The sequence below is a fragment of the Cucumis melo genome, chromosome 6 (genome assembly GCF_025177605.1).
Source record: "Cucumis melo cultivar AY chromosome 6, USDA_Cmelo_AY_1.0, whole genome shotgun sequence".
Taxonomy (NCBI): domain Eukaryota; kingdom Viridiplantae; phylum Streptophyta; class Magnoliopsida; order Cucurbitales; family Cucurbitaceae; genus Cucumis; species Cucumis melo.
Window position 1 is genome coordinate 10,344,056 of NC_066862.1, and position 19,026 is coordinate 10,363,081.

The 19,026-nt window shown below is 33.5% G+C and overlaps 1 protein-coding gene and 1 pseudogene across 1 annotated transcript; one reads left to right on the forward strand and one right to left on the reverse strand.

The window, feature by feature from the left end:
• The first annotated feature begins 2,452 nt into the window (after nt 1–2,452).
• LOC127150030 (xanthine dehydrogenase 1-like) lies at nt 2,453–2,706 on the forward strand (annotated as a pseudogene).
• Nucleotides 2,707–2,967: 261 nt separating this feature from the next.
• LOC107991457 (uncharacterized mitochondrial protein AtMg00810-like) lies at nt 2,968–6,674 on the reverse strand. Its single transcript, XM_051086726.1, has 2 exons — nt 6,242–6,674; nt 2,968–2,972 (listed from the first exon to the last, which is right to left on the reverse strand). The coding sequence occupies exons 1-2, from the start codon at nt 6,672–6,674 to the stop codon at nt 2,968–2,970; spliced, it is 438 nt and encodes a 145-aa protein (XP_050942683.1).
• Nucleotides 6,675–19,026: the final 12,352 nt, after the last annotated feature.

Below are 19,026 nucleotides of genomic sequence, written 5' to 3' on the forward strand. Positions count from 1 at the left end.
GGATATCAATCGGAAACATTAGAAAATAGAAATTTGCAGCACAAGATCGAAAAACCTGAATCATGATGCTTGAAGATGGAGAAATTTGAACCCATACAAATTCAAGAGGAGGTAATAGACTATTTTATTACACTAGTAAGGGAAAGAGAGCTTAGGGAAATCTTCAAAGTTTAGTCTCAAATACAAAAGGATCGAGTGTGGCTGGTGGATTATGGGCATGGTTCTAGAATTTGCAAAGGACGGACTAATACTAGGAATGCACAAGAAGGTCCACTATGGGAAGATGAAACAGATGCCGTTCTACTGGCTGTGTGATTTAATCTGTTTGTCATTTTATATATTTGAATGAAGCACAATGGGATTTGTTGTTTTTTCATCCTTGTGCTGATTCATAATGAGAAATTTTGTTTCTCATGCCTTTTAAGAAGAGGAAAATTAGAAGAAAAGAAGATTTTTCTGAGTGCAGGCCAAATAACATGATATACGCCTCTATAAATAAAATCAAAACTAACATATCAAGCGTTAAAATCAGAACAAATATATTCAATTGTTAAGTCGTAGTTTGATTGCCATTTAGTTTTAATATTTTTTTTAAATCTAAGTCTATTCCTCTCGTTCTGTTGTTATCTAGTTTTATAGAATATTTTCAAAATTCAAACCAAGTTTTGATGGAAAAAAGAAAGTAGTTCCCAAAAATTGTTTTTGTTCTTGGAATTCAGTTAAAAAAGTGAAAACATTGTAAATAAAGTCTAAGAAAACAAGCATAATTTCCAAAAACCAAATGCTTACAAAACAAAGCCTAAGTGTAGAACTATTAGATGGGATAAATAACATAGGATTCAAAATAGCAATCAAAGAACTCAAATTTCAGCCAAAAAATGTGAATGGAAGAAAAGAGAGTGAAGGGAGCGAACCGAAATGAACGGAGAACGAATCAGACGAAGGAGGGAGCAAGGAGAAGCAATCAACAGCGGAAGATAACTTCACGGAGGTAACTAGAAATTGATTTTGACTGTGTTGCAAATGTGATGCGCTTCAACAACTATTCCTAAAACACAAAGACTTGCAAGTGTCAAAAACGAGTTTCAAAATGGAGCTAACCTAATGGCTACCTTAAAACTTGATATTTTAAACCTTCCTTAAAGAATACTCATGTCTTACAAACCATAAAACTGAAAGATAAGAAACTTTAACCAGGCCCTACGAACATAAAGTATCTCTCTCAATCTAACAGTAACAAAACAGAAAAAATCCCTCTCAATCTAACAATAACAAAACAAACAGTTCACGGAATTAGAACCACAATGCATTCGTCCCCTCATTTTTGTTGAATCAGCCCGTGAAGTTGACACTAGACAGGGATACAGACATGATGATTACAGGGCAGTGGCATAGCTTTCTTGGAAAGTATAAGGTGTTCTTTTACAGTCTGACTTTACTGTTGGATTTTAATTTGATGTTGATCTTTACGAAGTTAGAAAAATAAGCACGTGAATGGGGTCAATGTTGTATCATATAATTCGGAAGAAACATTCCCTCTTTCCTGGACAGTAATATACGACAAGCCAGTATGAAAAAGGGAGAGACTTCCTCCTCAATAACTGGTTAAGCATATAGTTAAACAAAAATACTTGACAATGCCTTCTTTTGTATTTTAAATCTTTTACATATGAATTTTTTTTGGAATCATAGAGGGAGAAGATAGGGCCTTTTTTAATCTCATTGAGTACCAATGATCATGTTTAATAACCATTAAACAATATACTCAATAGCACAAGCTGATACTACAGAAAATTTAGTTTCTTTACTCTTCCCCTGATTTGTGGTTTCAGAAGTAACATCAATGAGGATCAGTTTTAATTAATGAGAAAATGACCTAACAGAAATTTGAACACATGACCTCCTAGTCGATGATTTATGGTCAATATAATTTCTTAACATATCAATTGGTTGCTTTTGCAAGTATCCTTTCTTTAATTGAAATGTTATGAAACCATATAACAATAAGATTTTTAACAACTGACCTAGGTTGGGTTCACAAATGAGGGAAAAGTGATGGCTCTTGATTTGGAAATCTACAACAATGGTGGAAATTCATTAGATCTATCTCTTGCTATCCTTGAATGTGCTATGTTTCACTCAGATAATGTATATGAGATACCAAATGTGAGGATTCAGGGAAAGGTTTTATTCACAAACTTTCCTAGTAATACTGCTTTCCGTGGATTTGGTGGTCCTCTAATGCTCGTAAAGAAGTCGAACAGTTTAACAGCCAAAATCGGTGGAGGAAGCGTGGTGTAGCTATGGTTCCTACAAAGTTTGGCATATCATTTACACTAAAGCTAATGAACCAGGTGGGAAAAGACCATTGCTGAAAATACCCGTGCTATTATCTGGGTAATATTTCATCCATAAGAAATCTGACCTCATACATTTTATTAACCGTAGGCAGGTGCTCTGGTTCATGTCTATACTGATGGGACAGTTTTAGTTACGCATGGAGGTGTTGAAATGGGCCAAGGATTGCATACAAAAGTTGCACAGGTTGCTGCTTCTGCCTTTAATATTCCTCTAAGTTCTGTCTTCATATCAGAGACAAGTACGGACAAGGTAATATGAGATTTATTTGTAATATTTATACCGTTTTAGTTGGATATTTGAGCAATGTATACCATTTTACAGGAAATTCAACTTGATTTCACTTAAACACCAACTATATTTTCCATAAGTTCACACAAATTTTATTTGTGGAGATATTATTTTCAATATTTTCTCCCAATCACAGAAAATTTATATGAGATATCTCATCATAAATTCTTACTCTTAAAAGTGAGCAGAAGTAAAATATTTAAAAGTAAGAAACTCCAACCAGGCCCTACGACCATAAAGTATCTCTCTCAATCTAACAGTAACAAAACAGAAAAAATCCCTCTCAATCTAACAGTAACAAAACAGAAAAAATCCCTCTCAATCTAACAGTAACAAAACAAACAGTTCACAGAATTAGAACCACAATGCAAGCAGTCTACGAAGCAGACAATGAACTAGCCAAGCAAACTTGGTATTAGTTAGTAATCCGAGCGATTAGACATAGCTTGGTATTGTGATAGGAAACATGTTTGAATGACTTTTTGTATCTAATGATGATTAGTTTATTGTGTTTTTATGTAAATAGGAGCAAGACAAAGCTCCCTAAAAAGATGATAGTTGATAGTGAAATTCAACGTTGACTAGTAAAAGTTAGGATACAAGTGTAGAAGGTTATTCTATTCAATGTATAACTTTGGTCCAAAGAAAACACAAATGAAGTGCATGAACCATTCAAAATGATATGAATAATCACTAGATCTTGTCAAAGAAGATATGGTAGAAGTTCTCAGGTGTTGTTCCAAGTTTTTGTTAAGTCAATCAAACTCAAAGCTATTGATTTTGTTCTAGTTCAATGTATGACTAAGCAAAAATGAACAATACAGGGGTGCCTCTTCTGAGTCTTATCTTAAATATTTATGCATTTATGAGAAAGCTATCAATGATGAAAAGCAGAGAAATATTTGCTGAAGAGGTTGCTAAGATATTTTTCACTTAAGTTTCTAATGTGGTCACATCAAAACTGTTGCTGGTGATGATGGAACACTAAAATAAGCTTCAAAGATCTCCTCAATTCAATCCTTTTACTGAAATTTACTAATAAAAAGCTGCTGGTATTTCATAAAGACATCTTTCTCTCATAAAGAGGGCTTTAATAATTACTCGAGTAAGAACAGAAAGCGAAGGTTCTTCTTAATGAAGAGTTTAATATACAATATGCTTCAAAGAGTACGGTTCTTGAAAGGTTAAAGAGAAATTATATTTTTCACAGAAAAGACAGTACATTTATTAAAATCAAGTGTAATTATCATTCAGCTTCCACATTAGATAATAAAGAAACTCAGAACTCGAGATTGAGTTTCGAAGAACAAATTCTTTGAGACCACAATGACAAAAAAAATCCTTTTTTGACTTTCAACCATCTCAAATCAATCATAAATCATAAACTTAAATTGATACCCACGTCTAAGACCCAATAATATTTTCTAAGTTACACAAAACAATGCTCAAAGAGTTTACCGGAGCTATCATTTACTTTGAAACCATCTCAAACCTCATTCTTACAATACGAACCTAAACAGGACAAAATTTTAAAAGTTGGACCGAAAACCACAGAAACAATAAACTCGAAAGGGATCAAAGTCTCGATACTTACAGAGAATTTACTAATTGAACCTTAACCAGGACAATATACTAACACCATTCAAAACTCGATAACTCGAATCTTAAGACACAGTTCCATGTGTAAATAAAAGGAGTCAAATGGACGGTAGGTAACAAGAAAATAGCGAGAATAATGCTGAAACGCCACAACACGAGCTGGACATGGAAGATCAAATGAGATTATGAAGCGCGAGGAAGTTAAAAGATAGAAATTATACCTTCACATATTGCCATCTTACTTTTAAAAATGAAAGGAAAAATAAAACACGCATTTTAGAATACTATGAAAACTTGACACCGAAGCACTAAACTTTAGAAAGTTTTCAATAGTCTTATTGTACATATAGAAGAGAAGATAATCTTCGAACTTGGATCATAGAAAACAAAATAACAGACCCAAAGGATGAAGCCAAAATAAGAGATGACAACCACAATTGATCCACTAAAGATGAGTGATGATCTAATGCAACCAAACACTCTGCATTCCAAGGAAGCCTTAACAGCTCAATGTGCAGTAAATACACACAAATCTACAAGATTTCAAAAACAACTCGAATGAGAAGAACCCCAAAGTTACAACCAAAATAAACAAACACTATCAGTCTTAAGTTAAAAAATAAAAAAAGAGCCCAACATGTTCAACGACAGAAAAAGGCCACCAGAAAAATGTCTTAGCTCTCAATTCCAATAGACAACTTTTTTTATGGTTCTCTTATTGCGTTCCATTAAGTTCTTTTTTCCCTCACTTGAAGAGTTTGTATGTCAAAAGTATCAATCACTTTTCAATTATACATTGAAAATTTTCTGTCTATAATTCTATATTGTATAGGTTCCAAGTGATTCTTCATTGTTCCATAGACAATAAGTCACTCCTTTGTAGTTATATAACAAAATAGCTCCATGATTGAAGGGATTAAAAAAAGCTCCATAAACAGAAGAAAAACAATCAAAACAAGAAATAGAAAAAACCAAGATCAGTCACCAACTTCAGTTTACACCCAATAGAATTTTCTTGAACAAGAGGCCAAAAAACAGCTGAATAACAACCAACCAAATTCCCAATATTCCAACAAAGGGGAAGAAGAAACCCAATAGATTAGGAAAACAGAGAATCAAATTCATGTTAGAATTCCCAAAAAATGGTATGGTATCATAAGACCAAAAAGAGAGGTCAAAGAACATTACCCATATCCCAAAACACCATAAATTGAACAAAAACGAAAACACAGAATGTTACATTGACGACGGAATTACCTGAACGATGGCAGAGATTGGATTGAGAGAGACGACGTCGGCGGCCGGAAATCAGATGCGAGCGGGGGATGATGGAGGGAGAAAACGGCAACGATCGATCGGGTGGTGGAGGGAGAAAACGGCGACGATGGTGGAAGGCTTATACGGCTGAGGTCGATCGGTTGGTGGAGGGAGAAAACGGCAACGATGGTGGATGGGAGGGAGAGAACGGCTGAGGTCGGACGGCTTTGAGAGGTGGGTGGCGGACGGAAACGACGGCTAAGGTATGAAAATGGTGGAGGACGGAGGGAGACGACGGCAGAGATTGGATTGAGAGAGACGGTGTCGAAGGCAAGGAGGCGGCGCGAATGGTCAAGTTAGGGATTTTTTTTTACACTTGTAATTTGTGTCAAGAAATATTTTTTTATTTATTTGAATAACCTTTTAATGACACTTTAATTATGTCGTTAATTAGCGATGCAAAATTTTTGTCAAGGAAAATTGTGTCAAGAATTAATAAAATTATTTTTTTATTTGAATAACTTTTTAATGACACATAAATTTTTTCGTTAATTAGCGACGCAAATTTTTTGTCAAGAAACATTAAATAACAACGCAAAAAATGTGTCGTTAAAAAGTCTGCATTTGTTAGTTTTAACGACACATTTTTCTTCTACCCCACCCTTTTTTACTTTTAACGACACAATAATTTGATTACTAGTGTCGTTGAAACCCAAATTTGTAGTAGTGGAGGTACGTGGATCTGACTGATACCGAGCACATATTCCCACAGCATAGGCAATATCAGGTTTGCTTGCTGTCAAATATAAAAGGCTTCCAATCATGCTTCTGTACAATTTATGATCTACTGCAGTACCTATTGTATTCTTGGTAATTTTAGCATGAGTCACAGTTGGAGTCCTTTTGTGCTGTGACTGATCCAGACCAAACTTCTTGACTAAGTTCTTGGCATACTTCTCTTGTGATATAAACATTTCCTCACTTCTCTGTTTGATCTGCAATCCCAGAAAGCAGGACAGTTCGCCTACTAGGCTCATTTCGAATTTAGATTTCATTATGTTAATGAAATTACTAACAAGGGTTTTAGGAAATCCACCAAAGATGATGTCATCAACATAAATGTGAGCTACAATGAGATCAGTGCTGGTTCTATTTATGAATAGTGTCATGTCAGTCTCACTCCTGAATATCCTCTTTAACCAACATACATTGTTAGTCGTTCATACCAAGCCCGAGGAGCTTGTTTTAACCCATATAGAGCTTTATTCATTGTAGACATACTGAGGAAATTCAAAATCAACAAACCCTTTAGGTTGTGCTACATAGACTTCCTCATTTAAGTATCCATTCAGGAAGGCACTTTTTAACGTCCATTTGAAACAATTTAAATTTTCGGAAACATGATATACTGAGCAAGAGGCGAATAGCTTCAAGTCTAGCGATAGGTGCAAAAGTTTCATCAAAATCAACACCTTCTACCTGTGCATAACCTTGAGCCACCAAACGGGCCATGTTCCTTATTACACTCTCAGATTCATCAGTTTTATTTTTAAAGATCCACTTAGTTCCTATGATGTTCGCCCCATCAGGTTTAGGAACCAAAGTCCAAACGTTGTTACGCTTGAACTGTAATAAGTCTTCTTGCATGGAATTTATCCAATATTCATCCTTGAGAGCATTCTCAACAGATGTGGGTTCTATTGCTGATACATAGCATAAATCAGCAATCATTTTCCTGTAATCTACCTTTTCTTTTCTTCTGGTAGTAATTCCAGCTGACGGATCCCTTATTGTGGAACTTGATGGATGACTCTTTTTCACATGTGCAGAGAGGACAAGCACAATTTCATTGTTTATGACCTCATCAGTTATGTTTGAATTGGTCTTAGCACTATCTGGCTGCGAATCTCCTTTAGGCATTTCATCAAAAGGCGTAGAAGTAACTTCAGGTGTAACATGGGTCTCATCATCCTCAATATTAAACTGATTGAAATTAGACTCAAAATCATTAACCACAACATTGATTGTTTCCATGACTGTTCTGGATTTAATATTAAAGACTCTATACGCTCGACTATTCTGAGAATAACCAAGAAAGATCCCTTGATCAGATTTCACATCCCACTTGGAATGATACTCTCGATCGACCAAAATATAACAAGTACTTCAAAAAATATGAAAATACTTAACATTTGGTTTCCGTCCCTTCCATAATTCATACGATGTAACTGTCGTACCAGATCGTGTAGTGACCCTGTTGTGAATATGACATGCTGTGTTTACAGCTTCTGCCCAAAAATTTGCCAAAAATACAAAGGCAAATTTTTGCATGTATCATAACTCGAGCCATTTCTTGTAACGTTCTGTTCTTCCATTCAACTACTCCATTTTGCTGAGAAGTTATGGGAGCTGCAAATTCATGATGAATTCCTTCAGTCTGACAGAAGTTATTCAGATCTTCATTATCAAATTCCTTCCCATGATCACTACAGATCCTGATTATCTTTTGTCCCTTCTCACGTTGCAATTTCAAACATAGACTGATACATAGTTTAACAGTATCTGATTTTCTTTTTAAGAATCGAACCCAGGTGAATCTGGAGTAGTCATCCACAACAACTAACACATACTTCTTTCCCCCAAACTTTCAGTTTGCATGGGACCCATGAGATCAAGATGTAGAAGTTCAAGTACTCTGATAGTATAATATTCCTTTAGCCTTCTGTGGGAGGTTTTGGTTTGCCTTTCAGCTTGACACTCACCACAAAAGAATTTGTCATTTATGTCTAACGAAGGAATGCCTACAACCGCCTCGTTTCTGATAACTTTATCAAAACTTCTCAAGCTAATGTGCCCCAATTTCCTATGCCATAACCAGGTTTGATCAATTTGAGTTAAGTGACATATATTTGAGTCATTGGAACTCCAATGATAACAGTTATTTGCTTCTTCTCTCCCACTCATGAACACTTGATTATTCTTGTCTGTCTACACAACCAGTGTTGTTAAAATTTACACTGTATCCTTGGTCACATAATTGACTTATACTAATCAAGTTTGCCTTCAGTCCATCCACATATCTAACTTCATTAAGACAGGGTAGATTACTTTTGTCAATATTTCCTTTTGCAATAATTTTTCCATTTGCCCCATCTCCAAAAGTGACATGACCCGAGGCACATTCTTCTAACTCAGTAAAGAAAGATCGATTGATAGTCATATGTCTTGAGCACCCTCAGTCAAAGTACCAAGCATCAACATGGGTTTGAACTGTTGTAAATGCAATATTGCACTTCTAAGAAGTCTTCACCCTTCAGATTATGCGAGTTCCCCTTACATTATTGTTCCTTTTGGTGAGCCTACACTGATTTTGCTGGTTTATAAGATTTGGTTTCTGTTGATGTCTCCTACCTCTCAGTAATTTGTAGCAAAATAATCGTGTATGACCTCTTCTGCCACAATAATAACAGACCTATCTGGAGAATTTGGCACTTGTATCGGTACTCAACTTTTTACAACTTAGGTCTGTTGTTTCTTTTACTGAAGCTGAAACAAATTTTACTTCTGGAATAATCTTGACACCCCTAGTTGAAGTATCAAATCCGAGGTCATGTTTACTTGAACCAATCTACCCTGAATTCAGGATTGAGTCTAAGCTGTCAGTTCCAGAATTCAACATTTTCACAGACTTAATTGTCTGATCATACACATACTGGACTTCTTTCAACTTTACTTTCAGAGATGATATGAATCCCATCAATTGTTCATTTTCATCCATCAAATCTTGAATTCTTTCTTTTTGAATAGCTCTGGCTTCTGAGTCTTCCTTCCTCAGCATTTTGAGTTCTTCGAGTGTTAGCTCTTCATCCTCATTAGTATCGAAACACTCACTATCAGCTTCAGAATTGATTTCTGCAATACATGCGGTGAAATCATTCATGCCATGATCATCTTCCTCATCAGACAGGGTAGCACAATAATTTTTCGTTCGTCTTCTGAGATAAGTGGGACATTCAACCTGATAATGACCAAATCCCTCACATTCTCTACATCTAAACGACCTCCCTACATCCTCCTTTTTCTTACCATGGTCGATATTCCTTCTGTAAGAGAAGTCATTAACCTTTCTTATAGAGTTCTCACCATCATGTCTTCCAGTTTTTTCACTTTTTCCAGCAGTATTCAAACTTTTGAACTTTCTGACCATCTTAGAGAATTGCTTCGTTAAGACGGCTATTGACTCATCTTGATTAGCTTCATTACCAGACTTATTTACAGTGGTCTCCTAATCATAAGATGATTTGAAGGCTATCCCCTTACCTTTCTTACTTTCTCTATCCGACATAGCCATTTCAAACATAAGTAGCGATCCAAGTAGCTCGTCAAGTTTTAACGTCGTTATATCTTGGGCTTCTTCTATCGTAGTGACCTTCCTATCAAACTTTCTGGGTAAGAAGCGCAACACTTTGCGAACAATTTTAGATTCAGATATCTTTTCACTACGTAGTAGCGAATCATTAGGTATCTCCAGGACCCTCTCATTGTATTCAGAGACCGTCTCATCTTCAGTCATTTTCAAGGCTTCGAATTTTGAAGTTATCAACTGCAGTCTGGATATCTTCACTTTAGAAGTTCCTTCATATGCAACTTTCAGTATTTTTCAAGCTTCTTTAGCAGTAGTGCAGGAATTAATAAGTTTGAACACATTTAAGTCGACACCATTGAAGATAACATTTATGGCTCTTGCATTTCCAACTGAAGCTTGTTCTTCAGCATCTTTCCAGTCAATTTCTGGTTTTGGCACTGATACTCCATTCACAGTAACCACTTGAGATTCATAACCACCAACAAGTGCTCTCCATGATTTTCCATCCAAGGTTTTAATGAAAAATATCATGCGAGGCTTCCAATAAGAGTAATTTTTACCGTCCAGCACAGGAGGACGTGAAGCTGATGGTCCCTCTCTAATTATCTCCATGATCTAATAACCCACTCTGATACCAATTGAAAAAAAAGTGAAATAATCAATTAAGTCTCCAATTAATACTAAAGCTAATAACAGTTGTAATGTCTAGAGGGACAGCAGAGGAGAATAACACATGAAACTTTGTTAACCCAGTTCGGCTAATATTGCCTACGTCTAGGGAGCTGTGTACAGCCCTGATGAGTAATCTTTATTAATATTCACTTGAGTTAATATATATCGATACAACATATGGTACTCTGTTCAATAATATAACTTAATAACATGCGTCTTGACATCAAACTTCAGGCTCCCCCTGAATTACTTATCTTCACGATGTCTAGCTTCAGGCTCCCCCTGAACACATGAGCGAATATTTTTGGCAACGTCTTTAGATCCCTCTAAAGATCCTCGTGATCATACCAATCACTTGTTTTGTCTGTTACTCATCAATTGATGTTACTACGATCAACATAACGACCTTATAGACATAAGATCATCGTACCTTTGAAACTCAGTAGTTTCTGCGGATGACCCTGACGTAAAGGATCTTCTTCAACTTGTATTTTTTTTCTTCATACCATGCATATGCGCTACGTAACGTCACATATATAATATATGTATAGATCTTCCTTTCTCAACAAGATTCCTAAAATAGTGGGAAATCTTTTTATCTCTTAAATATCTCATCTTTTAATTCATTAATCAAAGATAATTAGTCAAAAATATTCCATAAAATCTTTTAGACAAAAACTCCAACACAAATAACTTAATTATTTTTATTATTATTACAAATCCCTTAGAAAGAGAAAATATTATCACTTCATAATATTTTCAAACGAATTATGAAATATAGGCAATAATTAACATATGTTGTTAGGCGATACACTAGTATTTAATATATATATATATATATATATATATATATATATATATATATATATATATTTGGTAATTATAAGCTCAAGATGCTGTGAAGGGTTTGAAGTAAACACTAGTAGAAAAATGACCTACGATGACAGTTAAATGCTGTCATTAAAAGCTTTCGTGACAGTTTTTTAGAGTCATTGATGCGGCAGTCATGGAAAGTATTTCATGACAGTTGTTAAAAACTGTCACGAAAAGTGGTTTTTCATGACATAGAATAAATGTCACGAATGAAACATTTTATGACAGATTATAACTGTCATTATTTAGTTACGGTGACAATTAATAACTATCACAATTTACATTTTATGACAGAGTGTAACTGTCATTATTTATTTTCGATGACAGTTAATAATTATCATTGTTTATATTTTATGACAGCTTATAACTGTCATAGTTTATTTTTTATGACGGAGGATAGCCGTCATTGTTAATATTCTATGACAGATATTAAATGTCATTATTTATCATTTATGACACTTTTTAACTGTCATCATTTTACAGCCCTCTTTCTTATTGAATCTTGTATTTCTTGTTGCCCTGCCATTATGCATACCATTACAAACTAATACAATCACATATGGAAAAACAGTGAACGCTTTTATAGGCCCAACACACTTTGTAATATTACTTTAATTGTTGATACAAATGTGTTTTGGTACGAACAAACTATTTAAATAACTACATTTAAACAAAAAAATTTCCTACCAAACCTATAAAAAAAACCTATGCATCAATGAATTGGCGTAAATATGGCTTCATTGCTCCAATGGATTCAACAAAACCTAATAAGAAAAGAAAAGAAAAAAAAATGATTCAACAAAGACAACATATTCACCCACATAAACACATCACATTCACTTCATGATAAACAACACACTTCAACAATATAGAGCACATACACACTTTAAGAAATGTCTGAAAGTCAAATTCTCATAAATAAACAAAGGTATGAAAAAAGAAGTAAAAAGGAAGAGTTTGCTTCCTTACAAGGTAAGTGCCGCAATAAGGTTAGAGTGAGTGTAACTCAAGCCTGCATTCAATTTAGTAATGTTTCCTGAAGCAGTGTCAAATGACAAATCTATTCCAAGTGAGAGTTTCTCATTTCCAATAACACCAGCGAAGTTAACAATGGGGTTGGCAGTCGGACCAATGCCAGTGCTTATTCCAGCATATTCATGTTGATATTGGAGTTCAACCTGAAGATCAATCTGTGCCCATACGAGTATAAATTGTTTGATAATTAGTGTTGCACGATAGATTGATAGCTTATATTTTTTATATATAGTCTATCTTATTCTAATAAATTAACCACAAGAGTCGTGAACACCTCATTTTAAGAAGACTTTCACCAGCAACACTTGGAGCATTTCAAAATACAAACTTATTCAGTGAAACTATATTTTCAAAACATATGGAAACCTTATTATATGTTTAGTCATTTAGACATACATTGGAGTGTGTGTCAACTTTTACATCAGTTGTGATATTGTTGTTCTCTAGCTGAGTGCTTACATCTGCCAAAAATATGTCACCTTTCTTAACTCAGTGGAACTGATAGCCTAAAAAGTGAAACAAAGAGAAAATTTAGTTACAACATAAGAGAATACAAAGACGAAAGATGTGACATACAACATCATATAAAAATCAGATAAGCAAATGATAGTTTCATAACAAATTCATAAAATTCAGTTATACATTATGTCCTAAACTAGATTATGGCATTTACCATACCTGCCTATTACTTTACATATGAAAACGACAACGATTATAAGAGAAGATAAATTCAATGAGAATTAGAAGAAATTAAAGTTTTGCGTAAGAGGTTGCTTAGACAAACTGAAAATGACAATACTGACAAAAATAAATTCCATGGCTTGACATATCTTCAACAAGCAACCATTTTGAAAAATTTTCCTTCATCATCACAATCTCTATAACCCCATACACCATAAACAAATTAACATAGAAAGGTATATTATCATTCATAAGATTGAAAGACAAGTTAAATATAAATAATTAATGCGAAAACATTTACTCATTACCTCAGATTTCTTAAGAATTCTCCTACAAAGTAAGCAAACAATTCAAGAATTCAAAATAAAATTGGCAAACTCACAGACGTCACTTACATAACAATTATCAAGCGGCTGTAATCTACAATAGAGAGTTTTGAACTACAATAGAAACCAATATTAACTTTATGAGTACAAGAACATACCTCAATAGGCAAATAATTGGGCTTTGCATAACTACGAGCTTGTATAGAAGGTAGAGATGAAAATTTGAGTGCCACACAATATTTTTCCCTAAGTTTATCTCAATATGAAAACCAATAACTAATGTACAAAAACAGTTACAACTCCCTCAACTTTTAACTTGAGAGAAAATTATCTATAAGTGTAGGCATTTAATACATAAGGAAAAATTTAACACATTCGTTGAGTAAAGAAATAAAACCGCCAATTAAAAAGTGTACCTTTGTCAAAGAAAACTCCAGTCCTCGAGCAAAAATAAGGACTACAACACCAAATTGTTCCACTGTCTCAACCTGAGATAAAAACTATGCTTTTAAGCATTGATTGAATTTCAAGCATCTATTATTGGATACATTCAAATATAGAATAATATAATTACAAGTTAGAAATGTTTTGCACGATCATCATAGTTTTGAAAGAGAACATCAATCAAAGAGAAGCAAGCATTCAAGTTCTTAACACTTCCACAAAAAATTTCAAGGTATACTAAATAATTTGACACACTAAACAGCGTGACATAAAAATCTGCACATGAATAACTAACCAGGAGAAAACAGGTGATGAAAAAGAGTTACCTGCTCAAGCCCAAAAACCAGATTTGCCCACTCTATATCCCTGGTAATGAGCAAATTAGATATAGCAACCCAAAACCTTAGTCGACATTTATTAAGTTCGTGCCAAACAGATTCCACCTTCTTAATAAGCAGAAAAATGAACTTTCTTCATAATATAATACATAGTACATAGTACAAACAAATCTTTATTAACGTATAATACATAGTAAAAATCATTCTTCATGCTCAAAAGAGATGTTCTTTTACCTTGACAATAGCCTAAAAACTCATTCGATCACAATGAAACAAGCTACTACTACAAATCCAAACTATAATTACAATATCCTTTCGAAAAACAAATCTCAGGCCACAATAAACAGTCAATGTGTGAACTAAAGTGAATGCACACAACATTAAATATTTGTACATGCAAACTTCAAGTAATATAGATGTACTTCATGTAAGAACCATGGGCAACATCTTGCTAGACCACAAGGCACCATTTTTCTTTCTTTCTTTCTTTCTTTGATAAGAGAAGTTACATTAACAAAACAAAAAGTAAAGTAAAGTAAACAACCTTATAATTAAGGCTGAAGTAGAGGAACCCCTCCATACTTGGTTTTCTGCTCGCAAACCTTCACCAAAATTTTGATAAAACCATTTTGTAAAATGGATAGTGAGAACCAGCTTATCAAAGAAAAATCAAACCAAAGAAAGAGGAATTAACGTAGGTTATAGAGTTTAAGAAAATTCATAAAGACAAGATTAGCTTGGAGGTACTAACTTACATTTGATCAAAGAAGGAAAAAGAAACAAGATAAAATGCAAAAATGAGTGTTTTATCCATCATCAAATTTTTACAATGCTAAATACATATACAAAGTCCAAATTGTTTACAATACAAAATACATTACTGCCAGCGACATTGGTTGTGAAATGTTTTACAAGGATATGTTAAATCTTAACTTGGCATTTATTGGAAGCTCCATATTCCTTGCTGCAAAGAAAAAAAAGGTGATGATAATGATGACAATAGGGTGGTGGTTAGGGACCAACAAAGCTGAAACGAAATTTGGAGAACAACTTGGATAATTTGTAGGAACAAGTAACTATAGAGGATGAATTGGAGATATTGTGCAGAAGATGAGTATAAATACCAATACACAGACAGAGTAATTAATATAGATGACTATTAAAATGAAAGAGATTTCAGCGGGTTGAGCAGCTAACTTTATTTACCAGCTACAAAGTCTGATCTAACAAGCAATTTCATATTTTATTGCAAAACAAACAACATTAATTTATAAGTCATATCATCCCTAAAACAAACAACAACATGGGCGTGTCTTTACTCTGCAGCCAAAAGAACCACATTCTTCTTGTCTTGGTCACTATCACGAATCGCCAATGGAAAATGTTGGAAAAGTCTGCTAACCATCTCCACCACCCCATACTTTGCTGCTAATAACATGGGCGTGTCTTTCACAATACTCTTCACTTTAACTTAAATGGTGTGTTCCCAAACATAGTGTAAAAGTGTAAAAACCAAAATAAAGTTGAAATTAAAACATGAGGTTGAATGAGTATAGAGAGGGTTAGTTAATCATAGTGTAACTCATTGCTGTTCTTTTCATTAATTAGTTAATTTAATTGATTAATTACTGAATCCCAAAATAATCATGATTGCCGTGAAAATCATTTGAAAAATGTTGATGCAGGTATCATAATTTTTTGGAAAAATGGAACTCGGGGGCCTCATGTCTACAATAATCAACAACAATCAGAATAATATTCTTCATCTTTCTCCGGCATAAACCAAAATTTGCAAATACAGTAAATTGGAAATCTGAGACCAACAAGAAACACGGAGTGAAAGAGGAAATAAAGTACCTCTGCCGCGAGACTGTTGGGAAGAGGAGTTGATCTGAGAGGCCGGTTCGAAGGCTGATTGTTGGTGCTGCTGCGTGTTCTAAGAGTATTGGCATTTTTTAGAAGGTTTGCGTGTTCTAGTTTTGGATAAGGTTTTCGTGGTGGAGCGAGAAGGTATGCAGCTTGGGTGGTAGAGCAAGAAGTTGTCAGCGCAGCCGTCCGTGGTGGAGCATTAGTCGTAGGTCGTCGAACGAAGAAGAAGACGTACGAGGTTAAGAATGAAAGCGGGCGCAAATGGGAGAAATGCAGCGGGCGCAAATGGGAGGGATGAGAATTTAGGGATTTTCTATTTTAATAAATTTTAGGATTTTTCATTTTAATAAATCCTAAACCCTTTTATGACAGTAAATAGCTGTCACGAAAAATAATTTCCGAAAACAACGTCTTTTCTCGCCAAAAACGCGCATTTTGACATATTATGACAATTGTTTCTTCTCTCCTCTCAACTTTTCTTGTAATGAAGTGTCATAGAATACCACTTTTCTTGTAGTGAAAAAAGATTCTTGATACTGAAATAAAATCGAAAGAATATATATAAATATATATATATATATATATATATATATATATATATATATATATATATATATATATATATATATATATATATATATATATATATATATATATATAAACCTACAAAGACACAATCATGGTATTGTAAGAAAACTTTGAATAAAAATAGGAATTGGAAGAAAATCAAAATTAATATTAAACTAAATTGATATTGAATCATTATGATAGCAAAAACGAATGATGAAGAAAGTCATTGTGATTAAACCATTCTTGACACATATGAAACCACTGTGAAGAAAATCTAAAAAAACCATTCTGTTTTGTTTGAAATCCGAACTAAAGAAGATGTACTAAATTTGTCTTAAGATTGTTAGCAAAATTATCAGCACAACAAAATAGAAAATTATATATGTATTATAGATCTGAGCCCAACGAATTCATGTTGTCTCCTTAAGACAAATTTACTTACCCTAGTGCTTGAGTTTCGAGAGTAATTGTCTCCTAGGATAGAATATATCAACTTTCTTCTAAGGGTAACACCCTGTCTAGAAGATCAACAAACGAAACTTTGTGAATCTCCCGAACGTCAAGATTGTGAATAATGAAGAGAATTCTCTTTGAAGAGGACAAGGGATTATAGACAATGATCTACCTTTCAACCAAATAGAAAATGACCTTACTTATAGGCTTATTTAGTGTCATTCGAAGGTCATGTCCTTTTCTATAATATAGCTATTAGTTTTCATGAAGTGATGCATCCACTCATGATGCATCCATTCATGTGAAGAAACACAAACAACTATTAGTTTTCATGAAGTGATGCATCCACTCATGATGAATCCTCTCACGAAAAAAAGAAACAAACAATATCCATTTATTCTAACACCTTTTGAGGAGATCAACAAAATAACTCATGTCTTTGGTCACTTTTACATCCTTTTGGGGATGAAAAAGACATTTTTTCTAATAGTGTTTTCTCCTTCGACCATGATAAGGTTATATTGCAACTGTGACGCTTTTAATTAAATTTTACCTCAAAATAATAACAATAAAAAAGAGAAATGATTAAGTACAATCTAGGTTACACCTAAACCACCATGCTTCCCTTCTCTTTACCATATGGATAAAAAATTTAGAAACAATATATATTTTTAAAAAAAATGTTGTGTCATTTGGCACATTCTAATTAAGTGAGAGTCGGACTACACAAGAGGTGGGTACAACCCAATTATAGCTTAGGGGCCATTTGGGGAAAAGGTTGCGTTATGGAGGGTTAATGTTATAATAAAACTAGTGTTATAATAGTATGTGTTTGGACGAAGGGTTATGTAGGTAAGGTTATGATAAGATGTGTTTGGGTGAAAGGTTATGAAGAAAGAGTTATAGGGTGGTTATGATAAAATATGTTTGGAGAAAGGACTATACAGGTAGTGTCATGAAATTTATTTTTTTATACATTTTTTTAAAATTTGTATTCTAAATTCAATACACAAGTTTTGTATATTTAATTTACCAAAATGTCCTATTTTCGTAAAATAATTTTCAGTAATTTCTTGAAATCTGATGTCCATTTTCAACATTTTTTACGTGATCATTACGTGCCAATAAATTTTTGATTTTTTTAAAAAAATTATATTCTAAATCCAATACACAAATTTCGTATATTTAATTTCCCAAAATGTCCTATTTTCATAAAACAATTTCTAGTAATTTCTTTAAATACGACATCCATTTTCAACCCTTTTTACGTAATTGTTACGTGCAAATAAATTATTAACTTTTTTAAAATTCATATTCGAACTTCAATATACAAATTTTGTATATTTAATTTAACAAATCGTCCTAGTTTTCTTAAACAATTTGCCTTAGTCTATAGTATATATAAAATCCTCAACGTGGAGAATTTTTTTTTCTCTCTATTATACCTTTGAGTTTAGTTCTATGTTCGAAACACTATTTCGTTTTATGGTAAATTTATTTTTCATTTTTGTTTTTTTTTTTTGTAATACATGTAATTATAAAACGCACACCCTCTCTCACTACCTTTTAAATTAATTATATTTAAGTTTAGTGGAATTAAAGTATGCACCATGTGAAAAGTTGAATGCAAATGGTCTTTCATTTACCTACTCCTTTTTTAATTAATTATACTTAAGTTTAGTGGAAATGCGAAGAGTTGGAATGCACATGTTTTTCATTTACAATTTTAGAAATTAGTTACAAATTAGATATCTTATTAATTCTAATCAACAAAACAAATTTAAAAACTTGAAAGTTGAAATTTTTTTGTAATATTTTTTCTACTATATAAAAGGCTTTCTTGATTTCTTTCTACCAACGTTATTATTGAGAAATTTAGATTCATCCAATGGAT